Here is a 25,771-nt window from a genome sequence, read left to right as displayed (position 1 = left end):
CTTTATTTGTTGCCTGTGCTGGCTAGTTCCTTGGTCACTGTTTTGCTGAATTAAAAGAATATATCATTTGTGGTTATAAAAACACTAGTTTGTTCTGTTATACACCATTCAATGCAAAGTGCATCTCTTCCAGTTTCTTTCTTTTGGTGAAGAGCTATTTTATAAATCAGGGGGCTGCCATTTTGAATCCTGAGCCAGTCCTTCCATGTCTCATTTGATGTTCAACTATTTTCTTTTTGGTTTCCCCTGCAATGCATGTTGGGATACCTTTTTCTCACTATTCTGCTCTTCTTTTCCCATGTGATATGTTGTGTATTCTGTACACTTTGCTTCTCACTTTATCCTTTCAACCTCTTCTTTTCCTTCTCTGTACAGATATAATAGGGACGCTAAGGCCGGATTTGAAGGCTATAATGACCTATGTGTCATGTTATTACCACGCCTTCTCAGGTGCACAGAAGGTGAGATTTCCCTTGTAACTGACATGCCTCTGTTCAGCAACGCATCCTCAATTAAGACTTTTTAGGGGCAGATTTATCAAAATTCGAGAATCTTTCTTGTTTTCTCTCTTTTTATATAATGTTTGACAAATCCTGGGTAGCATTTCTTTTTTCTTGCTTTAGTGTTAATTTTTGCCATTTAATATTTCTCCTGTCAATATTCCTGAACACCGAAAAGTCCAAGAAGACTTCTATTAAATAAATTTACTTATCCAGTTTGGGAATTTAGACCACTGGATTGCCAGTGTACCCTGTTTAATAGAATGGTTTTTAGCTCGTTATTAGCAAGTTATTTAGACAAGAAAATTCTGGTGAAAAAATTAAATAGATTTGATAAATCTTATTAAAAACTACACAAAAAAACATGTCTTTAGTCGAGATAAGGGAGATGTTTTGACCTTTGATAAATCTGCCCCATAGTCAGTTAAAGGAGAATGATAGCCCATAAAGAATATGACTAAAAATGCTGTTTTTTAACTTACTGTAATAGCCTAAATATTCAACAGCCCTATTACAGTAATAATCCACACTCTCAAAGTTGTCAACAGGAGGTCACTATCTTCTGATATTGTTAGGCCATATATAAAGACCAATATATTAAGGATGCACCAAATCCACTATTTTGGGATCCAGCCGAACCCCTAATCGTTGGTGGAAAGATTTGGCAGAATACCAAACTGAATTTGAATCCTAATTTGTATATGGAAAACTGGGATACAGAAGGGCTAAAGAGAACCACATGTGGTAAAGAATATCTGAGGAAAAGTCATGATTTTAAGGATTCAAAATCAGTTTGGCCAGGCACTTGGATTTGGCTGAACCCTGCTGAAAAAGGCAGAATCTTGTCCAAATCCCAAACCGAATCCTGGATTTGGCATATCCATATATATATATATATATATATATATATATATATATATATATATATAAAATCTTTTGCAAACAAAAATATATATTTTTTTTAATTTGATGTAGAAACCCATCATTTCACTTACTGACTGTGACCTTTCTCAAGGAAATACAAGAAACAGGGCTTTAAGCCCCTCCCCCATATAAGTGAAAAATGGCACCAAACAATAGTCTCTATGGTAACCTATCAGCAACACACAGTGTAGGGAGACTAAAAAGAAAATAAAACACCAAAGCAAAAAAAATGCAGTTGCTGTTTCACAGGATATTTTAATCATTGCTTACATTATTTGGTGCTAGCACCCAGGTAGACAATATATATTTTTTAGTGTGAGTGCTCCTCCCTTGGGATTATATAAGTATGTGCGTACTGTACGTTATCCGTAACCTTAGTATCCCAGAGCATGTGCTGTAAATCAGCAGAACACAAGATGGGGAGCTACTTTTTCTGAGAGACAAAACTTCTTTGCTGAAGGGATATTTGGCCTTGGGCTGGTACAGAACCCCAAAAAGTTATAGGGCAGATTTACCAAAATGTGAGTTTAGAGCTCAATACATAAAAACTCATTCTTGTTCTGTTCATTCCTATGGGATTTTTCAAAGCATATTTATCAATGGGTAAAAGTTATAAAACACATTTCAAAAAAAATCCCACATGAATGGATAGAACTTGGGTGAGTTTTTATGTATTAAGCTCTAAACTCACATTTTGGTAAATATGCCCCCATGTGTAACATTTCTAACCTAATTCCCAAGGTTCCCAACCAAAAGAACCACTTTAGGGATGCCTCCACAGCAGTTGAGTGACATGTTTTTCCTGTATGTCCCTAAAGCCTTTTGTGTGAGAGACACCAGTATAATAAAGATACCCATGCAAACAATGGATATATCCTTTTATAAATAGTTTCTTTTAGTTTGCTAACCCTTAATTGGCCACAATACACTTACATTTCTACAGGATTATAGTTAGTAAAGGGAAATATCTTTGAAGACAGTTTTTTTTTTTTTTTCATTTTTGTAAGTAACATTCATGTTACATTCACCCCAAATTAAGTCTGTGGTCTTCAGTATCCTAGTTGTGTTACACTGTATAACAATATAGCTAGATCACTACTGCCTAAACTGTCAAACATTTTGACTACCTAAAGCAGGGATCCCCAACCTTTTGTACCTGTGAACCACATTCAAAGTTTTGAGGGCAAAACAAGCACGAAAAAAGTTCCTGGAGGTGCCAGTGAGAGCTATAATTGGCTATTTGGTAGCCCCTATGTTGATTGGAAGCCTACAGAAGGTTCTGTTTAGCAATTACACTGGGATTTTATGCAACCAAAACTTGCTTCCTAACCAAGAAATTCAAAAATAAGCACCTGCTTTGAGGCCACTGGGCGCAACATTGAAAGGCTTGGCGAGCAACATGTTGCTCACGAGCCACTGGTTGGGGATCACTAACCTAAAGGGTTCTCTGGCCTCTAGTGAGCTTGTCTTGATAAATGTACAGTATGTCACATGATTAGATGTTTTTAGTTTTTGTTTTTTTTAATGCTGCAGACTCAGGGTGTGTACATAGACATATAGAACCTTTAATCCTGTATAATGGAAACATATGAGAATATACATAGATATACAGTATACCTACATCTTTTTAATGTGGGTATTATCCTCAGTTGAAATATAAACACTATGAAGTACACAGATATTGGAATACTTGTATAACCCCTAAAGTAGCACACTGGTGTCAGTGCCTTAGGCACAGGAAGATATGCCCAAGGCTACAGTGAAGACACAGAAGTATTTACTGGCAAGACAGGCCTGCAGCGGAACCACTAAATGTCCCTTCACTGTATAGAATTAACAGTACATTTTATAGTAGTGGTATAGGGAGCAGTTTTCTTAAACACAGAGTAGTGTTTATGAAGTGCAAATTGCAAAAAAGGAAGTCACTCACGATTCAGTAGGTGCAATGAAGTCCATGTTCCTTTTTCATGGTAAACTAAAATCTGAAAAAAAAGATAAAATCCACAAATGGGAAGTAAGAGTAAGATTACTTCTAGTGTGTGGTGCAAATTAATTGGCTAAGAAGCATTGCTTTTAGTACTTTATTTTGTGGTTTTTGAATAGATAATTTTTCCATTTCAACCCCATCCTACTTCCTCTGCAGTCTGATTCTCAAACCATTGTCTTGTTGCAATAATCAGTAGTGAGAAGTTCCGCTGTCATTGAGTACTGTGTGCTGTTGGCAACGCAACATGGGCTAATACTTGTTACCTCAGGCAGGACTCTGGGAGGTCACAACACCTTTAATACACATCAGTAGCCTCTTTTGCATCACTTTCCAGCAGTAAATATTCTCAAAGGATAAAGAAAGTGCCAGATTCTCTGTCTGCAGGTTGTTAAGTTGTAAGAAAATCTGATCTTGGGAAACAGGGAAAAATTCATTTTCAGAAAATATCAGCCATACAGGCACATACTGGAAAAGGTGTATCATTTTATCTCTGTATCTTATCAGGACATAATTCATGTATAGATCAGGTATATGCCTTTTAACATGTTAACTACACTTCCAACACCCCACTGATAGCTTAGGCTGTTAATGGAAAGAAAGGAATTGTAGGTCAATAATATCTCATTTGCTGCACATTGCCAATTTCTGCCATAGAGTAATTATGTAATGGTATTTTGCAGAATATTGTCTCTGTTTCTGTTTCCTCTTAAAACTTACACAGCCTTTTTCCCATGCTGTTCTAGGAAAGACATTTTTGGCCTCCTGATATCCTCTCTTGTACTAAATTTCGAAGGTATACTATAGGCCTGTGGGCTTACCCTTTGTAGTTTTATAACATTGCATCTCTTCAGTGTGTATTCCTAACTAAGACTGCATGATATTGAAAGTTGGTATTGTGGAAGCCATTTTCAAACAACAGCATTGGTGTGATTTATTTCATTTACTACTAACCCGTTAAAAGTAATTGAGGCGATGTATAACAGATGCAAGGTTTGCTCCAGGTTTTGTGACCCATAGCAACCAATCAGGTGTTTAAAGCCAACACATTCTGCCTTGTTGCTGTGAGTAACTAGACCTGGAGCAAGCTTTAGATCTGTTATGACAATACCCCAAAGTGTGTATAAATTTGAGAGAGATTGTCTCTGGATTAATAACCATATCTTGCTTGCCTGTGCTTTATATGAATAAGGCTTAAAGTGCAGTATAGAAATTAATATAGTATGCAGGTTTGCTTTCCAGTATCATTATTTTAGGGTTTAAAGGTGAAAAACATCTTGCACAAACAGCAACACAGACAGACAGACATGTTTTTTCAATTGGCATCCGTAGCAGAAGGGCTGTGCTATTATTTGTGGCTCTTGCTTATTTTTCGACTGGTAGAGATGCGTGCTGTGTAAGTCATAGTTTAAGGCTTATGGAAGTGTCTTTACCAGTAGTTTACACTGGAATCAGTGTTATAGCTTTTACATTTTTCTGCTTTCCTATGGAATCTTATTTCCTACTTTTACAAGCCCTTGGAGTACTTTTATGCTTTATGGCTTTTCTGCTGGGACTCTAAAATCTTGGCAGTGAACCTGGAATTTCTAGACAGTTTATAATTTTTCAAAGTCTGTACTGATAGAAGACTTTTGAAATCAGAATTTATAAAGCCTGGCAGGTAACTGCATAAGGCTCTGTACCTACGGGCATTTCATCTTGTGTTTGCTGTGCGGTGCCTTTTTATATGTTCCATCAAAGTCTAAAATCGTTGTCTTGAGTGCGAATCCGAATCCTTCTAAAAGGCTGAATCTTAACTGAATCCTGGATTCAGTGCATCCCTAATTTTGGGAGTGTGTTTTTTTCAGCTATTTCTATTCAAGGGACAGTGAGAGCTGTGGATTGGCCCCACCTGGAAAGCAACCATTCACAAATCCATTCTGTGGATTAATGCTGCATTTTGCTCTTGTCCATGAGATTCGATCAGTGCAGAAGCTTCATGGATCAGTGATTAATCCCTATAGCATATGAGCAGAGGTTTCTGGGTTGCTGTTGAACAGGGATACTTCCTGTCTGTTATGGATAGAAGTAACTCAAGGGCTTACAGCTGAGCAAACATTTCAGCAGGACTAGGTTTCTGCCATCAGCATGTTGTTGTTTCGTTTATTTAGCGATTAAATCCTAGCTACAATTTGTCTGTGGTTGTCTTAACCATTCAGTGTCTGCAGAAGCTGAAAAGGGAGGACTGTAGATTTAATACATATTAGAAAGAATTTAGTTTATCCATAAATTATAAGGGTCATTTACAAATGCCCATGCAAGATGCATAGCTTGGCACTGGCGGACGCAAAGCAGTCTTTCTCAAGGGTTTGCCTGTGTGCCTTCCCCCAGCCCACCCTATGAAAAATACAGCGATGTGGAATTCCGGTGCAGGTCCTTGCATCCTCCGGTTCTCGCCACAGGGCAGGGTGCACAGTGAGAAAAACATGGAGGCATGTGCCCCTTTGCAATATGTACTCGGCTGCGCTGATCATAAATAAACCTTAATATATTTGTAACATTCATTAATACTATGCATTTGAATATCATACACTGTTTCTTACTGGCTGTCCTTTCCAAATGTTTACCATTACCACTACCTTAAATTAAGTATGTAGCTAAAGGTGTTGTACCTTTATTGTGTTACCCTACATTTTTGTCCGGCTATAACTTGAGATATGAGTCATAACAAAAGTGGTGTGAAGATGGACAAATAACATAAGTACAGAAAGCTTTCAGAGCATTTCTGTTCCTGTTTAAAGGTGATTATCTAAGTATGTATATTTTATAGCACTGCAATATAAAGTGGCTTAAATCAGTTTTGCTAAGAGAGGGGTTTGTCTTTTTCTTTGATTTTGCCACACAGGAAGTTAGCTTAGGTGAGCGAAGGAAGTCACTTTGATAAGAACCTTCCTCACAGTAGCTAGAAGGTTTTAGATATGTCATGATTATATATATATATATCTGTGAAGGTTATAGCGAAGGGTGAGTCTTATACTAGCTAGTTCCCCGCTTAGAAGAAATACATCGTATTTTCGCCATTAGATCACATGCACTGAGTAAATGCAGACTTTGCAAGAAAAAAAAATTGGTTGGTCATGATGTTTTTTAACCGCAATATCAGCAAATGCCATGTGGTATAGTGAAAGTGATTTTATTTTTTTTTTGTCTCCATTCTCCTTCCTCAATTTACTTCCTGGTGGTCAGAAATTAGAGTAGTTTGGTTCATGGGAAAGACAGTGAAGCAAAACTATCACATACTTCTGTTATGTGAATGTACTTACTGTATATTCCCAGGCCTCATATTGTTTATTTAGGAGATTCTAAAATGTATGCCTATTGATGTCAGAACTGTTACCATGGACACCATACAGGAACTGTAGGAAATAAGAAAAAAAATGTTACTGATTTCTGTTAGAACGTAAGACAACCGACAGAATGGCGTGGAAATGGGTGGAGACGTTTTTTTTATAAAATTATGGACAGCTTATGGTAAAATTAGGGGAGGTGCTTTTCATGTACGAAGTGGCAGAAATGGTTAATAACACAAATACTGCTGTGTGTTTTAATAATTCATTTGGTGGTAACTGATTTCAAGCTGCATGTTTACAGAAACACATATTTCCCTGATTCCCTTGAGGAGGGAAATCTCTGGTAACTCCTACTGGGCCTGCCATTATATAGCACTCACCTTCTACCCGTTTCTTTCTTGTCTCGTGCAGGCAGAAACCGCTGCCAACCGCATCTGCAAAGTGCTGGCTGTCAATCAGGAAAATGAGCAGCTCATGGAAGATTATGAAAAGCTGGCCAGTGATGTAAGTTGTGATATACCAGGAGATCAGATAACAGCTAGCAAGAACACATATATACAACCCTCCTGCTTTAAGTATTTTAGGACCAAAACACCTAGAACCCCTCCACCCCCATATACTGCTATTTGCCAAGAGATATAGAAATTAATAATTGCCTTTTCATAAGATACTCCAAACCCCCATTCACTTGTATTGATATTTGGATTGTTTATTGTTTTTCTTGTAAAAATGTCCATTTAACCTTTAATGAATACATCTGGCAGTTGTAGAGTACAGTTCAAATTAAGATTGCCCAAACTATATGTCAGTAAAAAGTTTGCTAAGACTAGTAACCCATAGATGATTGCTTTCAGACAGTAAACTAGTTAATATCACCTGCTACTTGGTTACTGTGGTTTACTACCTTTTAATACATTATTATTGACCCAATCTATTTCTTTATGTTCAGCTTTAAAATATCTGTTGTTTTACATGGCTTCATGTACATCAAATATAGCTATATTGGTAAAAGGGAAAATACTATATCCTGTGTTCATACTTTAGATTATAATTGTTTCTCTCCACCATCTCTTATTTTCTACTGAAGCTGCTGGAGTGGATCCGCCGCACAATCCCTTGGTTAGAAAACAGGGCCCCAGAAAACACTATGCAAGCCATGCAGCAAAAGCTCGAGGATTTCCGGGACTATCGCCGTTTGCATAAACCCCCTAAGGTTCAAGAGAAATGTCAACTAGAGATCAACTTTAACACCCTCCAAACCAAGCTGAGGCTCAGCAACCGCCCTGCATTTATGCCTTCTGAGGGGAAGATGGTCTCGGTCAGTATCCCTCTTCCATATTTGTGAAGATACATGTATTGATGCTTCTGATATGCACATTCACATGTCAAACAACACATAAATATGCATTATTACTAGTAATGAATTAAAAACAAATGTCTGGTTCATTAATATCCCTCATCACCTTGAAACCTTTGAACAGCTCATTATTTTTTTTTACTAAAACCTAAAGGCAGAAAGTATGTTCAGCACATGTCCTATTCATTGCGCTCATGTTGAAAAAAGTTGTACACTGTCCCTTTAAGTGGGATGGGTTTGTTTGTCATTACATTTGTTAGTGCAACTTTGTTGGGTCATGGAAGTTAACCTATCGTATGATGTCAAGTACTATATTGTGTTCTCAGATAGTAATATCTGATCTCAGGTTAGGGCCCTTGGCCAGTCTATGGGTCCTACAAATCTGTTTGAGGGTCTGGCATCCTGTCAGACAGCCCTGTTTTTTCCTGTCATGCATTATTCTGTGCTATGCTTATTCAGGGAAGAACACATTTTTTATAACATAGTTGATATGTTACATGAATTTCCAAAAATGGAAAGTGTGATAGTTCCGTTTATCTAATGGATGGTTTTAATTATAGAGTGATGGTCCTTATATTGCCTATTTTCCCCATTCAGGACATAAATAATGCATGGGGAGGATTGGAGCAAGCTGAGAAGGGTTATGAGGAGTGGATGTTGAATGAAATCCGGAGGTTGGAAAGACTAGACCATTTAGCAGAGAAGTTCCGCCAGAAAGCATCTATTCATGAAGCTTGGACTGATGGTAAGCAACGTAACCACAAACACTTTGGCAATTGCAGGCTTGTTTGTTTTGTGTGTAGTTAGATTGATTCTAGTTTTTTTCCCATTGTCCTGTCTGCTGCCTAGGGCCTGACATGTACCCTTCCTCTCAATGATTCAAACGCACAGTCAGTTCCTTGGCTCTCAGTTGATGGTACTTTCCATTGAGTAATGCCCTTGGCACGCACAGTATGTTTGGCAGTGCCAAGTGCTATTTATTTATTCTTTAAATTTTTTCTTTTATACTGACGTATAGTAGGAGGTATCACCGTTTTCTCCTAAATGATGTCAATGTCATTATACAAACAGAAAACAATAAACTTTCTTGGGTGCTAAAAATTAAGAAGGACTATATCTCTATATTAAATACTATCATTTATGTACTGTAAATAATTTTTTTAAAGTGATACTGGCACTAAAAAATTACTCTCCAAAATATTAATGAGCATTCAAAGTTATCTATAGGACATGTTAACTGTTTTCTGCTGATAGGACCGCTTTTGTCAATCTGACTGTCCCTTCCCAACCTGTCAGTTATAGCTTCTAAGGTTTTGGGCTGACCCACGCATCACTAATGCACACACAGCATTGCTGTCTTCATTGCTTGTCTATCATTCTTTCAACATTACTTAGGCTAATGTCACAGGAGACATTTTTCAATCTCTTGTATATTCTTGTTTCTTGTATATTCACATATATTGCAAATTGCTTCCACTTTATATTTGCCGGAATCAGTACAAGTATGATACCATAATTGCTGACTGACATATTTACCAACTGAGCACGTGCCTAAGTTGCAGCATTTGCTGTTCAGTATAATGGGAAGCAATCTGTGGAAATACATGCCACTTTATTCCTTAACTGTTTCTGTGTAAAGCTGGTGTGATAAAATGTTTTGTGCAACACAACCTTAATGGTGGGGGGTTGGAAGAATACTTACAATCTCAACTGCCCCATTTTGTTGTTTTTGCTTTGTTAGCTAGTCTTTCCCTGCAAAATGCTTACAAATGCATACGGAATGCAGACTTTGCTCCTCAGTGAAGAGATGCAGATGATAGGGAGTCAAGCTTCTAATATAAAGGCAACTACAGGAATGTTATTAAAGGGGCAGCCTATTCCTTTGTCCATGAAAATGAAAAAGGCTTGTGCAGAACATATTTATTGCCTATTGTTTTAATTAAAAGTATGAATTGCTATTCTTATGGGCACAATTAAAACAAATCAGGAATCCACCGAGAAGCACCCCTACCCCCACCCCCCAGCTGCTGCGTTTATTAGGCTTTCAAATAAGGCGCATATAATATATATATATATATATTCTATATAACTGAAACAATAGGCAAAAATTACCTCTGTGGTGCAGTTCAGGCTCAGACTGGCAATCTGTGGATTCTGTCAAATATCAGAGGGGCTGCTGTAAGATGCCATAGACTGTCACTATTTTTTGGGCTGGTGGGGGGGGGGCTATTTGGGCCTCTGTGTACATCAAAGGCCAGGGCCTATTTTAAATCCCAGGCCAAGTGCAGTTTGTGTGTGAGAAAAACAGATAAAGCACCCCTGTTCCGTGCCTGTAAGATAGAATTAAATAGAATATTGTGATGGGTTACTATTTATTTGTTGAGGAGTAGTATCTATTTAATTTCCCAACATGCTTTCTGTAGGTAAAGAAGCCATGCTGCAGAAGAAGGACTATGAGACTGCAAGTCTGTCTGATATCAAGGCTCTTCTGAAGAAACATGAGGCCTTTGAAAGTGACCTGGCTGCCCATCAAGACAGAGTAGAACAGATTGCAGCAATAGCACAGGAGCTTAAGTATGTATTAGTTAGACTGTACCTTTACAGCTGTATTGCCTATATTGTTCCATACAGTGAGACCGTTACTCAAGGCAGCACATTTGTATTCCATTCCATATTTAATTGAGAGATCCATCTGCCACTTTGGCCTGCCTGGTTTTTGCAGCATTATTGCTTTCAGAGCCTGTGTCTAATGCATAATAGTTAGAAAAGCACAAATAAACCAGTGGATTTTTCTGTGCTGCTTATATGTTTTACAGACAAGAAGGCAAAAAAACTCAAGCCATTTAAGGCTGAGGTCCCCATGTGATTTGTTGATATTTGATCAGGGTATGGAAACATAAGCACATGTAAATTGCCACTTAATTAAACTTGTGTTTGTATATTTTCTCACAGTGAGCTGGACTACTATGACTCGCAAACTGTTAATGCCAGGTGCCAAAGAATTTGTGACCAGTGGGATAACCTCGGAGCTCTGACACAGCAAAGAAGGGAAGCTTTAGAGGTACAATTTTTTTTTTTTGCCATTGGTGCAACTTTTTGCAAGCATTTACACAACTTTGCCCTCTCAGAATGGAGTTCAAAGAGTTGTAAACCTCTCTTTGCATGTAGTGCTTCCCTGGATATTGGCAGGATGTGGGTGTCACCGGTACCCCTACCTTGCTTGTCATTTAAGCTGTGCAGTGAAAAGAGCCAGGAGAACTTGCTTACTGCTGGTCCCCATGTGCCTTTCAGCGCTGAGCTTTGTGCATTGATGTGGTGTATAGGGGAGACGTTTTGCACCCCTTAATACTCCAGCACCTGTGCCCCAGATCTATAGTATGAGTCCTTTGGTGTTATCTACACACATATTTGCTTGCTATTATCAGAAAGTATAGCAGTGTACTATACTGACAATGCATTCATGGCTATCTGCAGTTATGAAGTTATCTACTCCACTATCATTTTATACTATAACTTGGTAAAGCATTTCCACACCCCACCATTTTTAATGCTCCTATCTATGGTTCATTACAGAGAACTGAGAAGTTGCTAGAAACCATTGATCAGCTGTACTTAGAATATGCCAAGCGAGCTGCACCCTTCAACAACTGGATGGAAGGAGCAATGGAAGACTTACAGGACACCTTCATTGTCCATACCATAGAGGAGATTCAGGTATGATGAGGTTCTTCGTTTATTTTAATTTGTAATGCCAGCAGTTGTTGCTTTATGGATGATAACTTTCAAAAAGGCTAGTATGTCAATGTGCACTACAAGAAAGAATGACCGGGCAGGTGCTGGTACCTTTGGTGGGATAATAGTGACTGTCTGCAATCACAACTTGAAAGTGGTTTGTCAGTGAATGCAAACATTAGTACAGACAGGTGACTAACCCACACTTCACTGATTGGCGTCACTGTCTACTTCTTAGACAGATCTATGCTCGGGTGCCTATAGTTATAGTGAACTAGCTGTCACATATTCAGTGAGTTTGGGAAATGATTCATTTGCAAAGGAAAAAAACACCCAAGTATGATTCAGGAAGATGGACCTGTGTCATATTTTATTAATAGTAAGTTTATTGTGTAACTAACTGGTAACATCCTGAATTTATATCATTTAAATGACTTCACTTCACTGGACTGAACTGAGGTTAGCCATTCAGCAATACAACATACAGTAGATATCAGCGTGTCTTGTTATGTTAAGCCAGTAGCCCGATGTAACTGCTTCTGACCTACCCTTTTCATTACTGAACAGAACACCATAGAGACAAGGAGGATACATACTGCTACTCAGGTCGATAAATTAAGCATATGGCCCTTGTGCATTATCATTTGCCTCTTTGGCATAGTGGCACAGGCCTAGGCTTAGTTATTAAGGCAGTTTCCTTAAGATTATGAGGAGTAAGACTGTACCTCCAGTCACTTGGTTCTCCTTTATAGAAAGCCCATAAATTTATTTAATTTAAAAATTTATTTAATTTAAAACATTTAACATTCCAATACTATTCCATTGCATAAAAATTCTGTGGTTTTGTAATTTATCAGTTGACTTTTGGATTGTGGTGTGAGTCAGCCTGTTTTTATCAATGACCGCTTACACTTACATTCTCTAATGCTTGTCTAGTCACCATGACTAGATGACAGTGTGGCTGACGGTGACCTGCCATTTTACCGGAAGTGTTATTCTATTTTATTCCATGTATTTCAAAACATAGAGCCTTCCAGAGGGTCATCTTTGTTTTAGATGTTAAGTGAAGGTAAAGCCTGATAGCAGAGTAAGCCAGCAATGATGTGTGTGCATCACTGCATTAATACTGCTTTACTCATTGTAAATCAGATGGATCACGTGGTGTTTTTCTCTTCTGGTAATTGTTAGTGGGCAGTGTAACCATATTGCACTCCATTTGTGAGTCCTCTCTGCTGTACTACTGGCTCATAGCTGCTGGCTGACCATTATAGTTTGGGATATTGTGTAGGATCTCATGCCCAATGTTGCCATACGCCCATAGGGTTAAAGATAATATGATAGAATATATCTACTGTACTGCTGGCTTATAAAGAGCTACACATAATGTTACTATAAAGTAGTGGTAAATATTCATCTTTCCAGTAAACTAGTTACGCTACTGTTTTCATAGTAATAACAGTACTTTTGTCATAGACTGTTAACCATAGAAAGAGACAGCTGCTCTTGGCTGGCTTATATGGACCGGATCTACATATGTGTATGCTGGTTGTATTGTTATTTCATACACAGGAAGGGGTTTTTCCTTTTTTGCAGAAAACTGTAAATTGCTTTTATTTTTTTTGCACCTTCCTCTGGAAACTATCGTTTAATCAATCCACCTCTCTGTAATTGTAGGGATTAACCACAGCGCATGAGCAATTCAAGGCAACATTACCTGAGGCTGACAAAGAGCGCCAAGCAATCCTAGGAATTCAGAATGAGATATCCAAGATCATGCAGACGTATCATGTCAATATGTCTGGCTCAAACCCCTACACCAGCATTACACCTCAAGAAATCAACAACAAATGGGACCATGTAAGTGTTTACACTGAGATTAACTGATCCCATTGTTTGTGAGATCCACAAGCTCTACAATATGTTGAATAAATGGAGAAATTGTATGGAAAGCCAACTGCCAGCCTTTTTATGTTGGGTGAGAAGCACATGCCAACCTTTCAAATTGTGGGATGGCTTACTCTGATCTTTATGTACAAATTGTGGAGCCAGACTTGCCAAAAAGTACAAGTCAGACCAGCTGCTAACTGGTATATTGGCATTACTGAAATGGAGATTGCCATAGTTGCTTTATCATTGTATCTTCAAAGTTTCTTGAAATTCAAAATCCTTTGTTTGTACCAGTATTGCCAGGCTTACTCTGCTTTTCCCTTTCTGTTCAGGTCAGACAGCTGGTCCCCCGTCGGGATCAGGCACTTACAGAGGAACATGCCCGGCAGCAGCAGAACGAGCGACTGCGGAAACAGTTTGCTGCACAGGCCAACGTCATTGGACCATGGATACAAACAAAGATGCAGGTGCGCAAAGTGGGCTTTCTAACATAGGGATGTCCAACATGTGGCCTCCAATTGTCTATGAAATCCAACATATGCCACCAACTGCAGAGCTGCAGGTTGGACTTCTACAGATAGAAATATTGGACATGCATGTTTGTTGGCATAAAGTGCTGTCCCAAAAAAACTCCCTAAACATGAATTTTTAATTCAGAGGCTCAGAAATGTTTGTTATATCATTGCATGTAGGAGATCGGCCGCATTGCTATAGAAATGCATGGCACCCTGGAGGACCAATTGAATAATCTACGGCAGTATGAGAAAAGCATTGTAAACTACAAACCAAAGATTGACCAGTTAGAGAGTGACCACCAACAGATTCAGGAAGCACTTATTTTTGACAACAAACACACCAACTACACCATGGAGGTAAGTTGTGACCTCAGAAGACTAAACTGAGGTGACTTTTTACATTACAAACTGTATGGTACACAAGTACTTTCTGACTACTTTGTTTTTCATTGACTCAGTCTATTAGTTGGCAGCTGTTTAGTCATAACTACAACTACCGTTACTGAATACTGTGTTCAAGTATATTGTGTGTGTGTGTGTGTGTGTGTTTAGAGACTGTCTTTTGCATCTGTTTTAATATGTAAAGTTGCATAGCATAAATGTGGTAGAGTAGTCAATGTCATTTAATTTTTAATGTTATAAAATTAACAAGATTTATTGTTGTAAAGTTTCAAATGCACACTTAAAACAAACATTTACGAATGATATAGTGAGTATCCACTGGTGTTATTTCAGCACATTCGCGTGGGCTGGGAGCAGCTTCTAACCACTATTGCCAGGACCATCAACGAGGTAGAAAATCAGGTCCTCACAAGAGATGCCAAAGGCATTAGCCAAGAACAAATGAATGAATTCAGGAACTCATTCAGTCATTTTGATAGGGTAAGTATGCATGTGGTCAGACTTGTGTTGCCGTGTCCTGTGGCTGATTTGGGTAACACTACATGTCCTCTGTCATGAACACAGTTAGGGGCCCTAAGGCAAACATAGATATATCTGTAGTTCAGATATTTTTCAGAGACTCCTGTATTGCAAGTGCATCTAGCTTGAACCGGTACAGGGGATTCCAGGGACTCTGGAAGCACTAGTGGTGGTGGCACACTCTATACGAAACTACCCCAGGCCAGTGAGAGTTTTTTAAAAGAGGGTGAATACCAGCCTGAGGTGGGAGCACTGGCAATTTAGCCACAAATCTAAAGACTTAGTATCTGATGGTAATGCTTTTCAGCCAGCCAAAAAGAGCCAAAATTGCCCTTTGTCAACCCCACTTACTACTAGTGCCTTGGCTGACACCTTTTAGCCAAAGACTGCAGTCAAGATTCCCAGTGTGTGTTTTAGCAGAAATATTTGAAATTGCATCTAGTGTTTATTGTGCCACTCCTCACAATGTATTACAGAATACAATAAGCACATGGCAACATAATATACTAAAATTGTAGCATGATATTACTCATGGGCCTTTTCAGATATGTTTTGTTTATTTATGAATGTTATTACTGAAATGAGTTTCAAATTAGAGCAAAATATTTGATTACAAATTGCATTTTGTATGACACTTAAAGGACAGCTATAGGCCCACCAAAAATTTCCTTTTTTATTTGGTCTGTTTAAAGGGATTCTGTCATGATTTTTATGGTATAGTTTTTATTACTTTATTACACTTTTCACATTGCAAATAATTGATTTTATATTCTATTTCTATTCTATCATTTGAAATGTTATACTTTAATCAATAAATATATTTTCTAGCTGTAATATTGGTGTGTAGGCGCCATCTAAGTGCATTGTGCCTGAGTCTGAGCTTTCAGAAAGAGCCAGCACTACACATTAGCACTCCTTTCAGGTCACCTATTGTTTCTCCTAATCCCATGGAACTGGAGGCATCAAGAGCAGGACTTGAATTTTTACTACTGCATGCTATTCTCATATCAGCCACTAGGTGGCACTAGGCATGGGAGCATTCTTAGCAATGCAGGTGTCAGGTGTTATCTTGTTACCTTTCCATTGGTCTTCTGAGAGGTTGTTGAGGGTGGTTATGTAACTCCAGTCTCTCTTTACTGCTGTGCTGCAAGGTGGAGTTACATAACCAATAAGTTTATCAGAGGACAAGTCACATGGCTGAGGGCACCTAGGAATCTTAAGAATATGGCAAGCTTCATGCCAAATTTCAAAATTAAATATAAAAAAAATAGTTTGCTCTTTTGAAAACTGATTTCAATGCAGATTTCTGCTGGAGAAGCTGAATTAACAAACACATTTTCCCATGACAGAATCCCAGAAGTCTAAATTATGAAATAAATAGAATATTTGTTGTAGCTTTTTCGTTTCTGTTACTTTTACACGTACAGGAAGAAATCAACATAATATTGTGGCATTAGCTGAAAATAATTGTCATCTTTAAAGAAAAAAAAGTTATTTACGCTACATACCTGCTTTTATTGTGATTGCAGTTTCCATTGTAGAATGGTATTCTGGGTAATGAGCATACAGAATATACTGCCATTTAGCTTTTGTCAGCTTTAAACACTTCTCTTTTGGGCATTTTCCTGAATGAAACCCTGGAACACTTGTACTGGCAGATTCTAGCTTTCCTTCCATACACCACTTGTGTGACATTCAGTGAAATGCTTTGTTACTTGTACTGTTCCTCATTCAGTAGTTTGATGCAGTAGCACATCCCACATAGCTGCTATGTTAGCTCACAGGCACTGTGCAACTAGCAATGAAGATGTTAAAGCATAATATGCCTACAAGCCACTGTATGAATTCTAATGGTGTCTTTTTTCCCCCTCCTGTTACCTGCACCCTGCACCTTCCCGTTGCTTCCACTGCATGACCCACCTTTCACAATCAATCCTGTCACCCTGTATTGCCAACACTTTTGCGCTGTCACCTTCTCACTCGTCCCTTGGCATGGCATGTCCTGGACACCTGGCATCCCACAAAGGATCACTCTGGCAGGCTTGGTCCGGAAGAGTTTAAAGCTTGCCTCATCAGCTTGGGTTACGATATTGGAAACGATCCTCAGGTACTGCAATCTGCTGTTTAGAATGTAGGCCAGGCATTGAAATATTGTGTGTGTTTGTATGACCCCAGGTACTGAGCGCTGATGCTGGCGTTCCCGAGCATTAAGAGGAAATAATCTTGTTTTTCTTCCCCTTCCATCTTTTTCTCATTGTTATCTGCATGCTGCTCCTCTCTCTTATTTATTCTCATATCTACTCCCCTACTTTTTTTTTTTATGGGTATTTTTATTTTCAATTCTTATCCCACATCTTTTAAATCCATCATGATGTCCTCTCCTGCCCATTGTCTCTGTGGAAAATCCAATTTTTCCATCTGTCCTTCTTCTGAACTCCTTTGCTCTTTTGTATCTGTTAATTCCTTCCTTGGACAATATGCAGAAGAAGAGTGGTTTCTTGGAGAGTGATGATTTCCGCGCCTGTCTTATCTCCATGGGTTACAATATGGTAATGTAGACTCTTCTGCTTGTGTATGGTCTTGTAATGTTTTATATAGATTATATATATATATATATACATATGTGTGTGTGTAAAAGAATAAAATGTATTATATGTATTATATACTGTTTGTGAATATTTAGAGGGAGCAAAACTAAACAAAGTTTTTGCGGTTTAAATTATTTATTGTTTCATGATGTCTCAGGTCACATGGACCCATGAGAAACATGTTGACCAATAAGCAGCTAAGTACTGCATAGAGTGTTGCTTCCTCTGCTACCATTTTGGGCCTGATACAGTGGTACCTTGTAGGGGTTGGAGCTTTTATAGTAAATTAAGAATGTGCTATACAGGTATGGGATCTGTTTTCTGGAAACCCTTACCCAGACAACACTAAATTACAGGAAGGCCATTTCCCATAGACTCCATTTTAATCAAATAATTCAAATTTAAAAAAAATGTTTTTTACTATTTTCTCTGTAATAGTAAAACAGTACCTTGTACTTGATCCTAACTACTGTCAGCAAAACAATCCTTTTAGGTTTATGTAATGATTACATGATTTTTATTAGTAGACTTTAAGGTATGGTAATCCAGATCCCTTATTCAGAGCATTCTGGATAACTGTTCCCATACCTGTACATGGAATAATGTTACCCCTTGTAGTATAAGGTGATTAAACCAGCTACACAGTGTGCAGAAATTGTCTTCTGCACTGCAAAAAAACCAAACCATACTGCTACAGGTCACAGCAAAATTGTAGCAAGTGTAAAGCATTTTGGGAAACCGGTTGGAGACCTGCAACATGATAAGAATTACAACTGAAACATACATATATCTCTGCATTGTGACTTAAATCATTGTTGAGATGCTGTTCAGTTATAGCTTAAGGAAGAGATTTGCAGAATAGGTCTGAGGTGGTACTGCAAGTGACAAAGTTGCCAATATGATTATTAATACTGAATCAAGGCTTTCAGGACCTTGTGTCTTAATCTGTTGGCAGACAATCTGATACGAAGGGAAAGAAAGTGTGTGCTTTTAGGAAAAGCAATACATCCCTAACCAGGAACTCTTGTTTGCCATACTGTTAACAGAAATAACTTTACTCAGCTGCTTACCCTGCATCTGCTCAGAGATGTCAGCTTATATCTTTTTTTATCATACCTGGATCCCTTAGGTATAAGCCATCAAATGTTCAACTCACAGCTTAAATAAGAGCAAAAGCAGAGCTTTTGCGTGGGAACTGCCACTTCAGCCCTATGGGGTCTCATTAGTACTGGTAATGTGAAGGTACTGCTGTCATACAGGTGCTGATTTATATGGAGGCGGTGATTAAAATCTCTGCTGTCATACAAATGTGCCTGGGGGCTGAATCCTTACAATGTGTCACATGACTGGTATATATGCTGAAATGTAAATTATTACTTCTGATTATGCCTCATTAAGCTATTCCAGATAATTAGCACATTACATAACTATTTCTTTCAGTCTGTCTTTCAGTTTAAATGTGGATCCAATGTCTCTGAGACATTGTATTTGTATTTTATTAAGGATATCCTCCAACAAGCTCTCTATAAATATTTTTATAATCACTTAACCATTGTTTTTTGCATTATTACAACTTTCTTTACTGCCACTCATCTCCTAGAAATGTTTCCCATAAAAGAAGGTGCACCCACTGTTTCCTAGGGGTGAGTGTAGGCAGACAATAGCAGTGACTTTTTTTTTTTTTATCCAAAATCAACCCAAACTTTTACCCTGTTAAAAGATATACACTGCATTGTTTAACGCTGTATATATTAGGGCTGTTGCTGATTTAGAAATGGACATATACCTATCAATGGTAGGAAACACATCAGGAGTGAATGAGAGCAGTATCCGCCCTGGCCAGTGGTATTTGGCAGTACATTATCCTTTGTGCACAGTTGCAGGAGGTGCACGCACGCATATACAGAAGTCATTTTGTTTGGTTTATATTTTACGGACTACTACAATGGGAGATATTGGGCAATATGTTACAAACCTCTCTAACGAAGAGAGTTATTGTATTCCTTATTCTTACAGCGGCTGACTGGTTATTGTTTTGATTTTTAGGGTGAAGCAGAATTTGCTCGAATTATGAGCATTGTTGACCCCAACAGACTTGGGCTTGTAACATTTCAAGCCTTTATTGACTTCATGTCCCGTGAAACTGCAGACACTGACACAGCAGACCAAGTTATGGCTTCTTTCAAGATTCTTGCTGGAGATAAGGTTTGTCTAAAGCTCTTAACACTTAAAGGGGTGGTTCACCTTTAAGGTAACTTATAGTATGTTATAGAATGTATTGTATGTTATAGAATTATAGCTACTTAGCAACTTTAACAATTGGTCTTTATTATTTACTTTTTCATTAGTATTTTAATTATTAAATTTTTAATTATAATTAAAACTATTGCTTTGTAAGGCTCCAATTTTATTATTTAGCTTCCTATATAGGTCCTCTCCTATTCATATTCCAGTCTCTTATTCAAACCAGTGCCTGGTTGTTAGGATAAATAAGACCAAAGCAACCGTATAGCTCATGAAATACCAAACTAGAGAGCTGCTGAACAAAAAACTAAATAACAATACAAAAAAAAATTAAGTCCTACTGCAAATCCCCTGAGAATATCAATGTCTACACCATACTTTAATTTAAAGTCCATTGCAGTGCCAGGGGAAGACAGGCATCTTAGCCTAAGACGAATAGAAATAGAGGGCTAAGCCCTGATGTGGAGACCTGGGCCTAAGCATGCCATAAATTCCCAGATAGTTTTGCAGATTTTGTCCATACAACCTACCCTTTTAGGCATGTATATCTGCTCAAGGGTCCGTTTCAACACACATTTTGACCTAATAGGAATTCTCATCTGCTGATGCACCTTGTCACTGGCCCATAAGCTGAATGACTTAAAGGGGTTGCTGATATCCGATATCTGTGCCATCAAACTCCAGGCTAATCTGGAGTCAACCAGTGTATGGCTAATGCCAGACGAGGCGTAGGGTGGATATTTTTGGCAAGCGGAAAATAGCTTACTGAAAATACATGTGCCTGCACCCAAATAAATGAGATACGCTCGGGTGCAGGCACATGTAGCCGAAATACGCATTAAACGCGAGAGAAGGCAAAGTCTTGCGTTGTTATGCGTATATCAGCTACATGTGCCTGCACCGGAGCGTATTCCATTCATTCGGGTGCAGGCACATGTAGGAGGCGTAGGGTGGTATTTTCAGCAAACGCTTTTCCGCTTGCCGAAAATATCTGCCCTACGCCTCGTCTGGCATTAGCCTATGGCCACTTTTAGGGTAACGGAAAGAACTGGAAACCACAGAGTTTGGGAAGATGGCAGTCATAATTGAGAGACAGGAAGCAATGGAATGGATGACGGAGAAGCTGTGTAAACAGAGTTGCTATGAGAAGAAATAGATATAAAATCAGACTGCTGCCTTGGTTTAAATCTTCCTTAATGTAACATGCATTTCTTCCCCTGTAGAATTACATCACTGCAGATGAACTGCGCCGGGAACTGCCTCCCGATCAAGCAGAATACTGCATTGCCAGAATGGCTCCATACCTGGGACCTGATGCTGTGCCAGGAGCTCTGGACTACATGTCTTTCTCAACAGCACTATATGGAGAAAGTGACCTTTAACCCTTCCCTACCCACTCAGATGTCACTGCAGCAGTGCTTTTTCTCTGTATCCCATGTGGTTTCAGCGTTCACGCCTCTTGTGTGTCATTTCTTAGTTCACCAGAAGATAAAATCACATTATCTCCCTTTTTTTGTGCTGGGAACTCTGTCTGGCACTGCAAGGGTTAATACCTGTTCAGAGTTTGTCCTTAAAGCGAGAGTTTACAAATAAAGAAAAAAAAATTTTTACAGAAGACATTTAAAAATGCATATTTTATTATTGAAAAGAATTTGATGATGTATTTTTCTGTCAAAAAAAAAGAAAAAAACAAGGTTGAAATGAATCCTTTGTGGTAAAATGGTCGACTTGTTCCACATTATGGAGATCTAACAGGTTTAGCATGAGTTACTTGTCTCACCTTGTTTCCTTTTAAAAAAAATAAACTCATTTTTATTTTTTTTATATATAAATATATTTTTTGTGGCAAATTGGCAAGATAGAGCTGTGATGTCCAACCTGTGACCCCCCTCTGCCCCAGCTGCTGCTGAACTAAATGTCCCAGCCAGCAGCCTGTGAGAGGCGGATGGTTACAGGAAGGATATCCCTAATGAGCAGCCTCCCACAGTTGGGAGTACAACCTTCTTGCCCATATTGCCAAAGGAAAAGCAAACTCTGTGTTTTCAATATTTAATTTAAAGTACAAGACTGCAATGTTCTGTCACCAGCTTATAAAGTTATTTTTTAACGTTGCTGAACATGGATTTTTTTCTTTTTTTGTTTGGAAATATGAAGCTTAAATAATTTGTTCTCAATATTGCTTGTCACAGGCCATATTAAAGAAGTTCTTGTTTAAATATGAAGGCTTTTTATTTTGGCTAAGATTGGGCATTAGTCAAAGCTGGAGTACCTCCACTGTAGCAGCAGTGTCTGATGACCCTAAAGATTAGCTGCTCAGCAGCAGCTTAGAGCACACTGAGCATGTGTAGTGTCACTGGCACTAAAAACATGGCCTAACAAGATCCAAGATGGGAAGCCGCTTTAAAGGCCTGGATTATTACTGGTTTGCGGACTCTTAACCTTATGCTGATAACAGTAAGATCTGTATATAAAATACAGTATCATTAGGCATATTCTTTTTTGGGTTTTAGTTCTCCTTTAATGTACTGTTTATGTATTTTTAAATACTCTGTGGCATTTTTCTTAAAGAAGAGGTTCACCTAGTAATTTATGAAGATAATTTGCAGCAGTTCTTTGTGACTTGCAGCTATTCAGATTTCTAAAATGTAACCTCAAACTCAAAATGACTCTTGTTTTTGATAGGAAAGAACGTGTCCATCTGGTTACCAGGTGACATAGTCACTGTTTCTGCATTGTTAGAGTATAAACCTGTCAGACCGTAAATAATGAGTTAATACTTAAATGGGTAAGGTAACACTGAAACCTATTTTGCAGTGGGTGCATACACCTACATGAGGCCAATAAACATGTATATAACATTTACAAGGCTTTTATGAGAGGCAGGGGTGTAATACTAGAGGGGCAGACCTGGCAGCCAGTCATTCTCCCAAAGGTTAATGGTGCTCTTGTTTCATTAATAAAAGTCACTTGTTATTGGTTGTAGTGTAAAAGTACAATTTGAAAAACAATATCATTTTACACTTATACGGGCCTCCTTGGTTCTCTCTAATGATTGTGCAAGGAAAAGCCGATTTTAATTACATTCTCCTCATAGCTGAACTGCCCTATAGAATGTACTAAATTGTGTAAGTCTCTGTGGCACAGAAGGTATTTGGTCGGTGGGTTAATTTCTAATGAAAGGGTAGTCCAGCTGTAGGACCAACTGAATTGTTGTTAGCAACAGTACATTTTTTAACATACTGAAAGTCAATGTAAAGGGGAACTACCCCTTTAACAGCAATTGGAATTGCCAGTGTTAGATTGTCACCCACAACCTTGCACTTTTGGTCGAGGGTTGCTCTCAGTACTTCCTAAACCTGCAAACCTGAAAGTAATCCCCACACAACCCTTGTAAATATAAGACAATCCCACGAGGTGGAAATACTACCAGTAAAAAAAAAAAAAAGTTCATACTTGCCATCACCATCCACGTGTTCCAATGTGATGTAAAATATATTGCCATACTATATATATATATATAGAAATATATATATATAGAAACAACAACAAGAGATCCTCTGCACTCACCCATTATCAATATATAGAACATTAAGACATTCGGTGCATTTAAGCTACTAAGAAATGCCCTTCCCTTTAAGCAAAACAGGGATTGTTTGTCCATATATTGCAATATACTTCAAGCAGGCCAACTGCGTCAAAGTCATCCCTTTTGACCAGTTCCTACACTGACTTATGCGATTCATTAAGAATTCTACTGCTTCAATATACATTTAGCCAAGGGACTAAGTTTTACCTGCAACTTACTTGCTTTCAAGGTTAAAACCCCCATATGGTTGCCCTTTTATTGGCTCCACTGGGATCACCTGACTGCAGCTGGGAGGGGTGGGAGCTACAACAAGGAGCTGGCCACTGCTCCTGTATAAGCTATAGCAAAAAAAGGGAAAGTTGTGCTCAACCACTAAATTTTAAACCATTAGGCGGGGGTGCAATGAGGTTGTGACCACAAAATACATAGAAACAACAACAAGAGATCCTCTGCACTCACCCTTTATCACTATATAGAACATTAAGACATTCGGTGCATTTAAGCTACTAAGATATATATATATAGATATATAATCAGAGAGGGCACACACCACAATTTTTGTTTAAAAACCTGGGCACCAAAATAACTATTTAGTAGGACACAGCACTGTCAGAATTTCAGAAAATTAGCACTGATCTCAAATGAAAATGACTTCTTTTTATTTTTTTTTTGTAACTCCTGCATATAGAGTGTATTGTAACTTAGATAATAACTTAGATAAATACGAGGACTAGGAGAGATGGGTCACTATAAAGCACCTATTACTATAAACAAGGTAGCTGCTAGAACTGGAGCATTATCAATTACCAAGCACTCTCATGGGCCTCAGGAGACCTGACGCAAGCTAGATTACTAAGGGGGTTATGTAATATAAAAGGCACTAAGTTTGCCCAGGTGCAGTATCCCATAGCAACCAATCAGCAGGTACTGGTCACCTGATTAAAAGCAAATATCTTAGTGTTTGCTACTTAGTGTCTTTTATTACATATGGGGGTAAGTGTAGTTCTTAAAAGGAGGCAAACATGAAACAGGGAGCCTGCCAACTATTTGTAATGTGCATCTTGTTATTCTTGTAATAAGCTCACACTTTGTACAAGAACAATTTACTGCAAGAAGCCAAGGATGAATGTGGTTTGGCTAACTAACTTGTAACAATAAATTCAATAGAGTAGGGATGAAATATGCAGAGAATGATGACATTTTCTCAATGTACCTGTGGTTTCCACTGCATTTGGAAGGCCTACAAGTTGGATACAACTTTAAATAAAAATGGGGGTAAGAAGCCCTGCTTTAGCTGAATATTATTGTTAAAATCAACATAAAGAATAGCTAATGTTTCCAGGTTATCTAGTTCAGCCACTGTTTTACTGCATCAGTACATCTTAATATAAAACTCAATTTTTTTTTTCCTGTGCCTGAAACGTTATCAACTATAAAGTATTGCTTCACTATGGACAGATAAAGAGACAGTGAGAAGGTTAAAAATATAAACAAACATATACAGACAAGTGACATACAGACATTTGCTACTTTGCAGCCAAACAAGCGAATGTCAGGTGACATTTGCTGCTCATTTTTGTTTGCAAGGTATCCTTGGACATTAAATAGATAAAAGATGGTACGAAGGTCATTCATGTGCAGTCTACACCACAGACCCTAACCAGTATGGGCAGAAAGATGAAAACTAAAAGCTACAACCTAGAATAAGCACAGCCAGCAAAGGCATAGTTCACAAATCTTAGTGAATGGCTAAATGTGTATATGTTGCCCTCATTATACACACACCTGAATCCAAATGCCACATATATAATGCAATTTATTTATTTCAATTGATTCATTTGTGACTGAGACTTATAACTCTTTCAGTACCACTTAAAATGGTGTTGGCATTGATTCTGCAGTTCTATGTTTGCCTTTTTAGCTATGCTGGAGCCATGGAACTGAATACATTTATACATTTACTTGGGATGCAATAGCCCTTTTACTAAGCATAATGCTATGAAACATCTATTCCTTAAGGTGGGCATACATGGGCAGATTTAAACTGCTAATTCGGCAGGGCCCCCAATGGGCCTCCCTGACAGATACCTGGGCAAAAATTGGTCAGGTTTGATTTTTCCATTGGATCAGGGACTGCATCGGCTCATTGATGTGGCCCTTGCTCCGATAGCGCCTATATCTGTCATCCTATACCTAGGACCAAA

At 38.3% G+C, this 25,771-nt stretch overlaps 1 protein-coding gene across 3 annotated transcripts in view; it reads left to right on the top strand.

Annotated features, from left to right (window-relative positions):
• actn1 (actinin alpha 1) overlaps positions 1 to 22,197 on the top strand; it is a 64,654-nt gene extending 42,457 nt beyond the window's left edge. The window contains exons 9-22 of one of the 3 annotated variants that reach the window (XM_012968674.3): positions 7,149 to 7,241; positions 7,825 to 8,055; positions 8,692 to 8,839; positions 10,518 to 10,668; positions 11,047 to 11,155; positions 11,668 to 11,808; positions 13,501 to 13,683; positions 14,046 to 14,180; positions 14,406 to 14,585; positions 14,964 to 15,110; positions 17,176 to 17,256; positions 17,633 to 17,698; positions 19,784 to 19,942; positions 21,205 to 22,197. In XM_012968674.3, coding sequence (XP_012824128.1) covers positions 7,149 to 7,241; positions 7,825 to 8,055; positions 8,692 to 8,839; positions 10,518 to 10,668; positions 11,047 to 11,155; positions 11,668 to 11,808; positions 13,501 to 13,683; positions 14,046 to 14,180; positions 14,406 to 14,585; positions 14,964 to 15,110; positions 17,176 to 17,256; positions 17,633 to 17,698; positions 19,784 to 19,942; positions 21,205 to 21,363 — 1,983 coding nt within the window. In that variant the 3' untranslated portion in view covers positions 21,364 to 22,197. 3 annotated transcript variants of the gene reach the window in all.
• The last annotated feature ends 3,574 nt before the right edge of the window (positions 22,198 to 25,771 follow it).

This window comes from Xenopus tropicalis, chromosome 8 (genome assembly GCF_000004195.4).
Source record: "Xenopus tropicalis strain Nigerian chromosome 8, UCB_Xtro_10.0, whole genome shotgun sequence".
NCBI lineage: Eukaryota > Metazoa > Chordata > Amphibia > Anura > Pipidae > Xenopus > Xenopus tropicalis.
The sequence above is the reverse complement of the archived record's forward strand: the minus strand, read 5'-3'. Positions and strand labels throughout refer to the sequence as shown.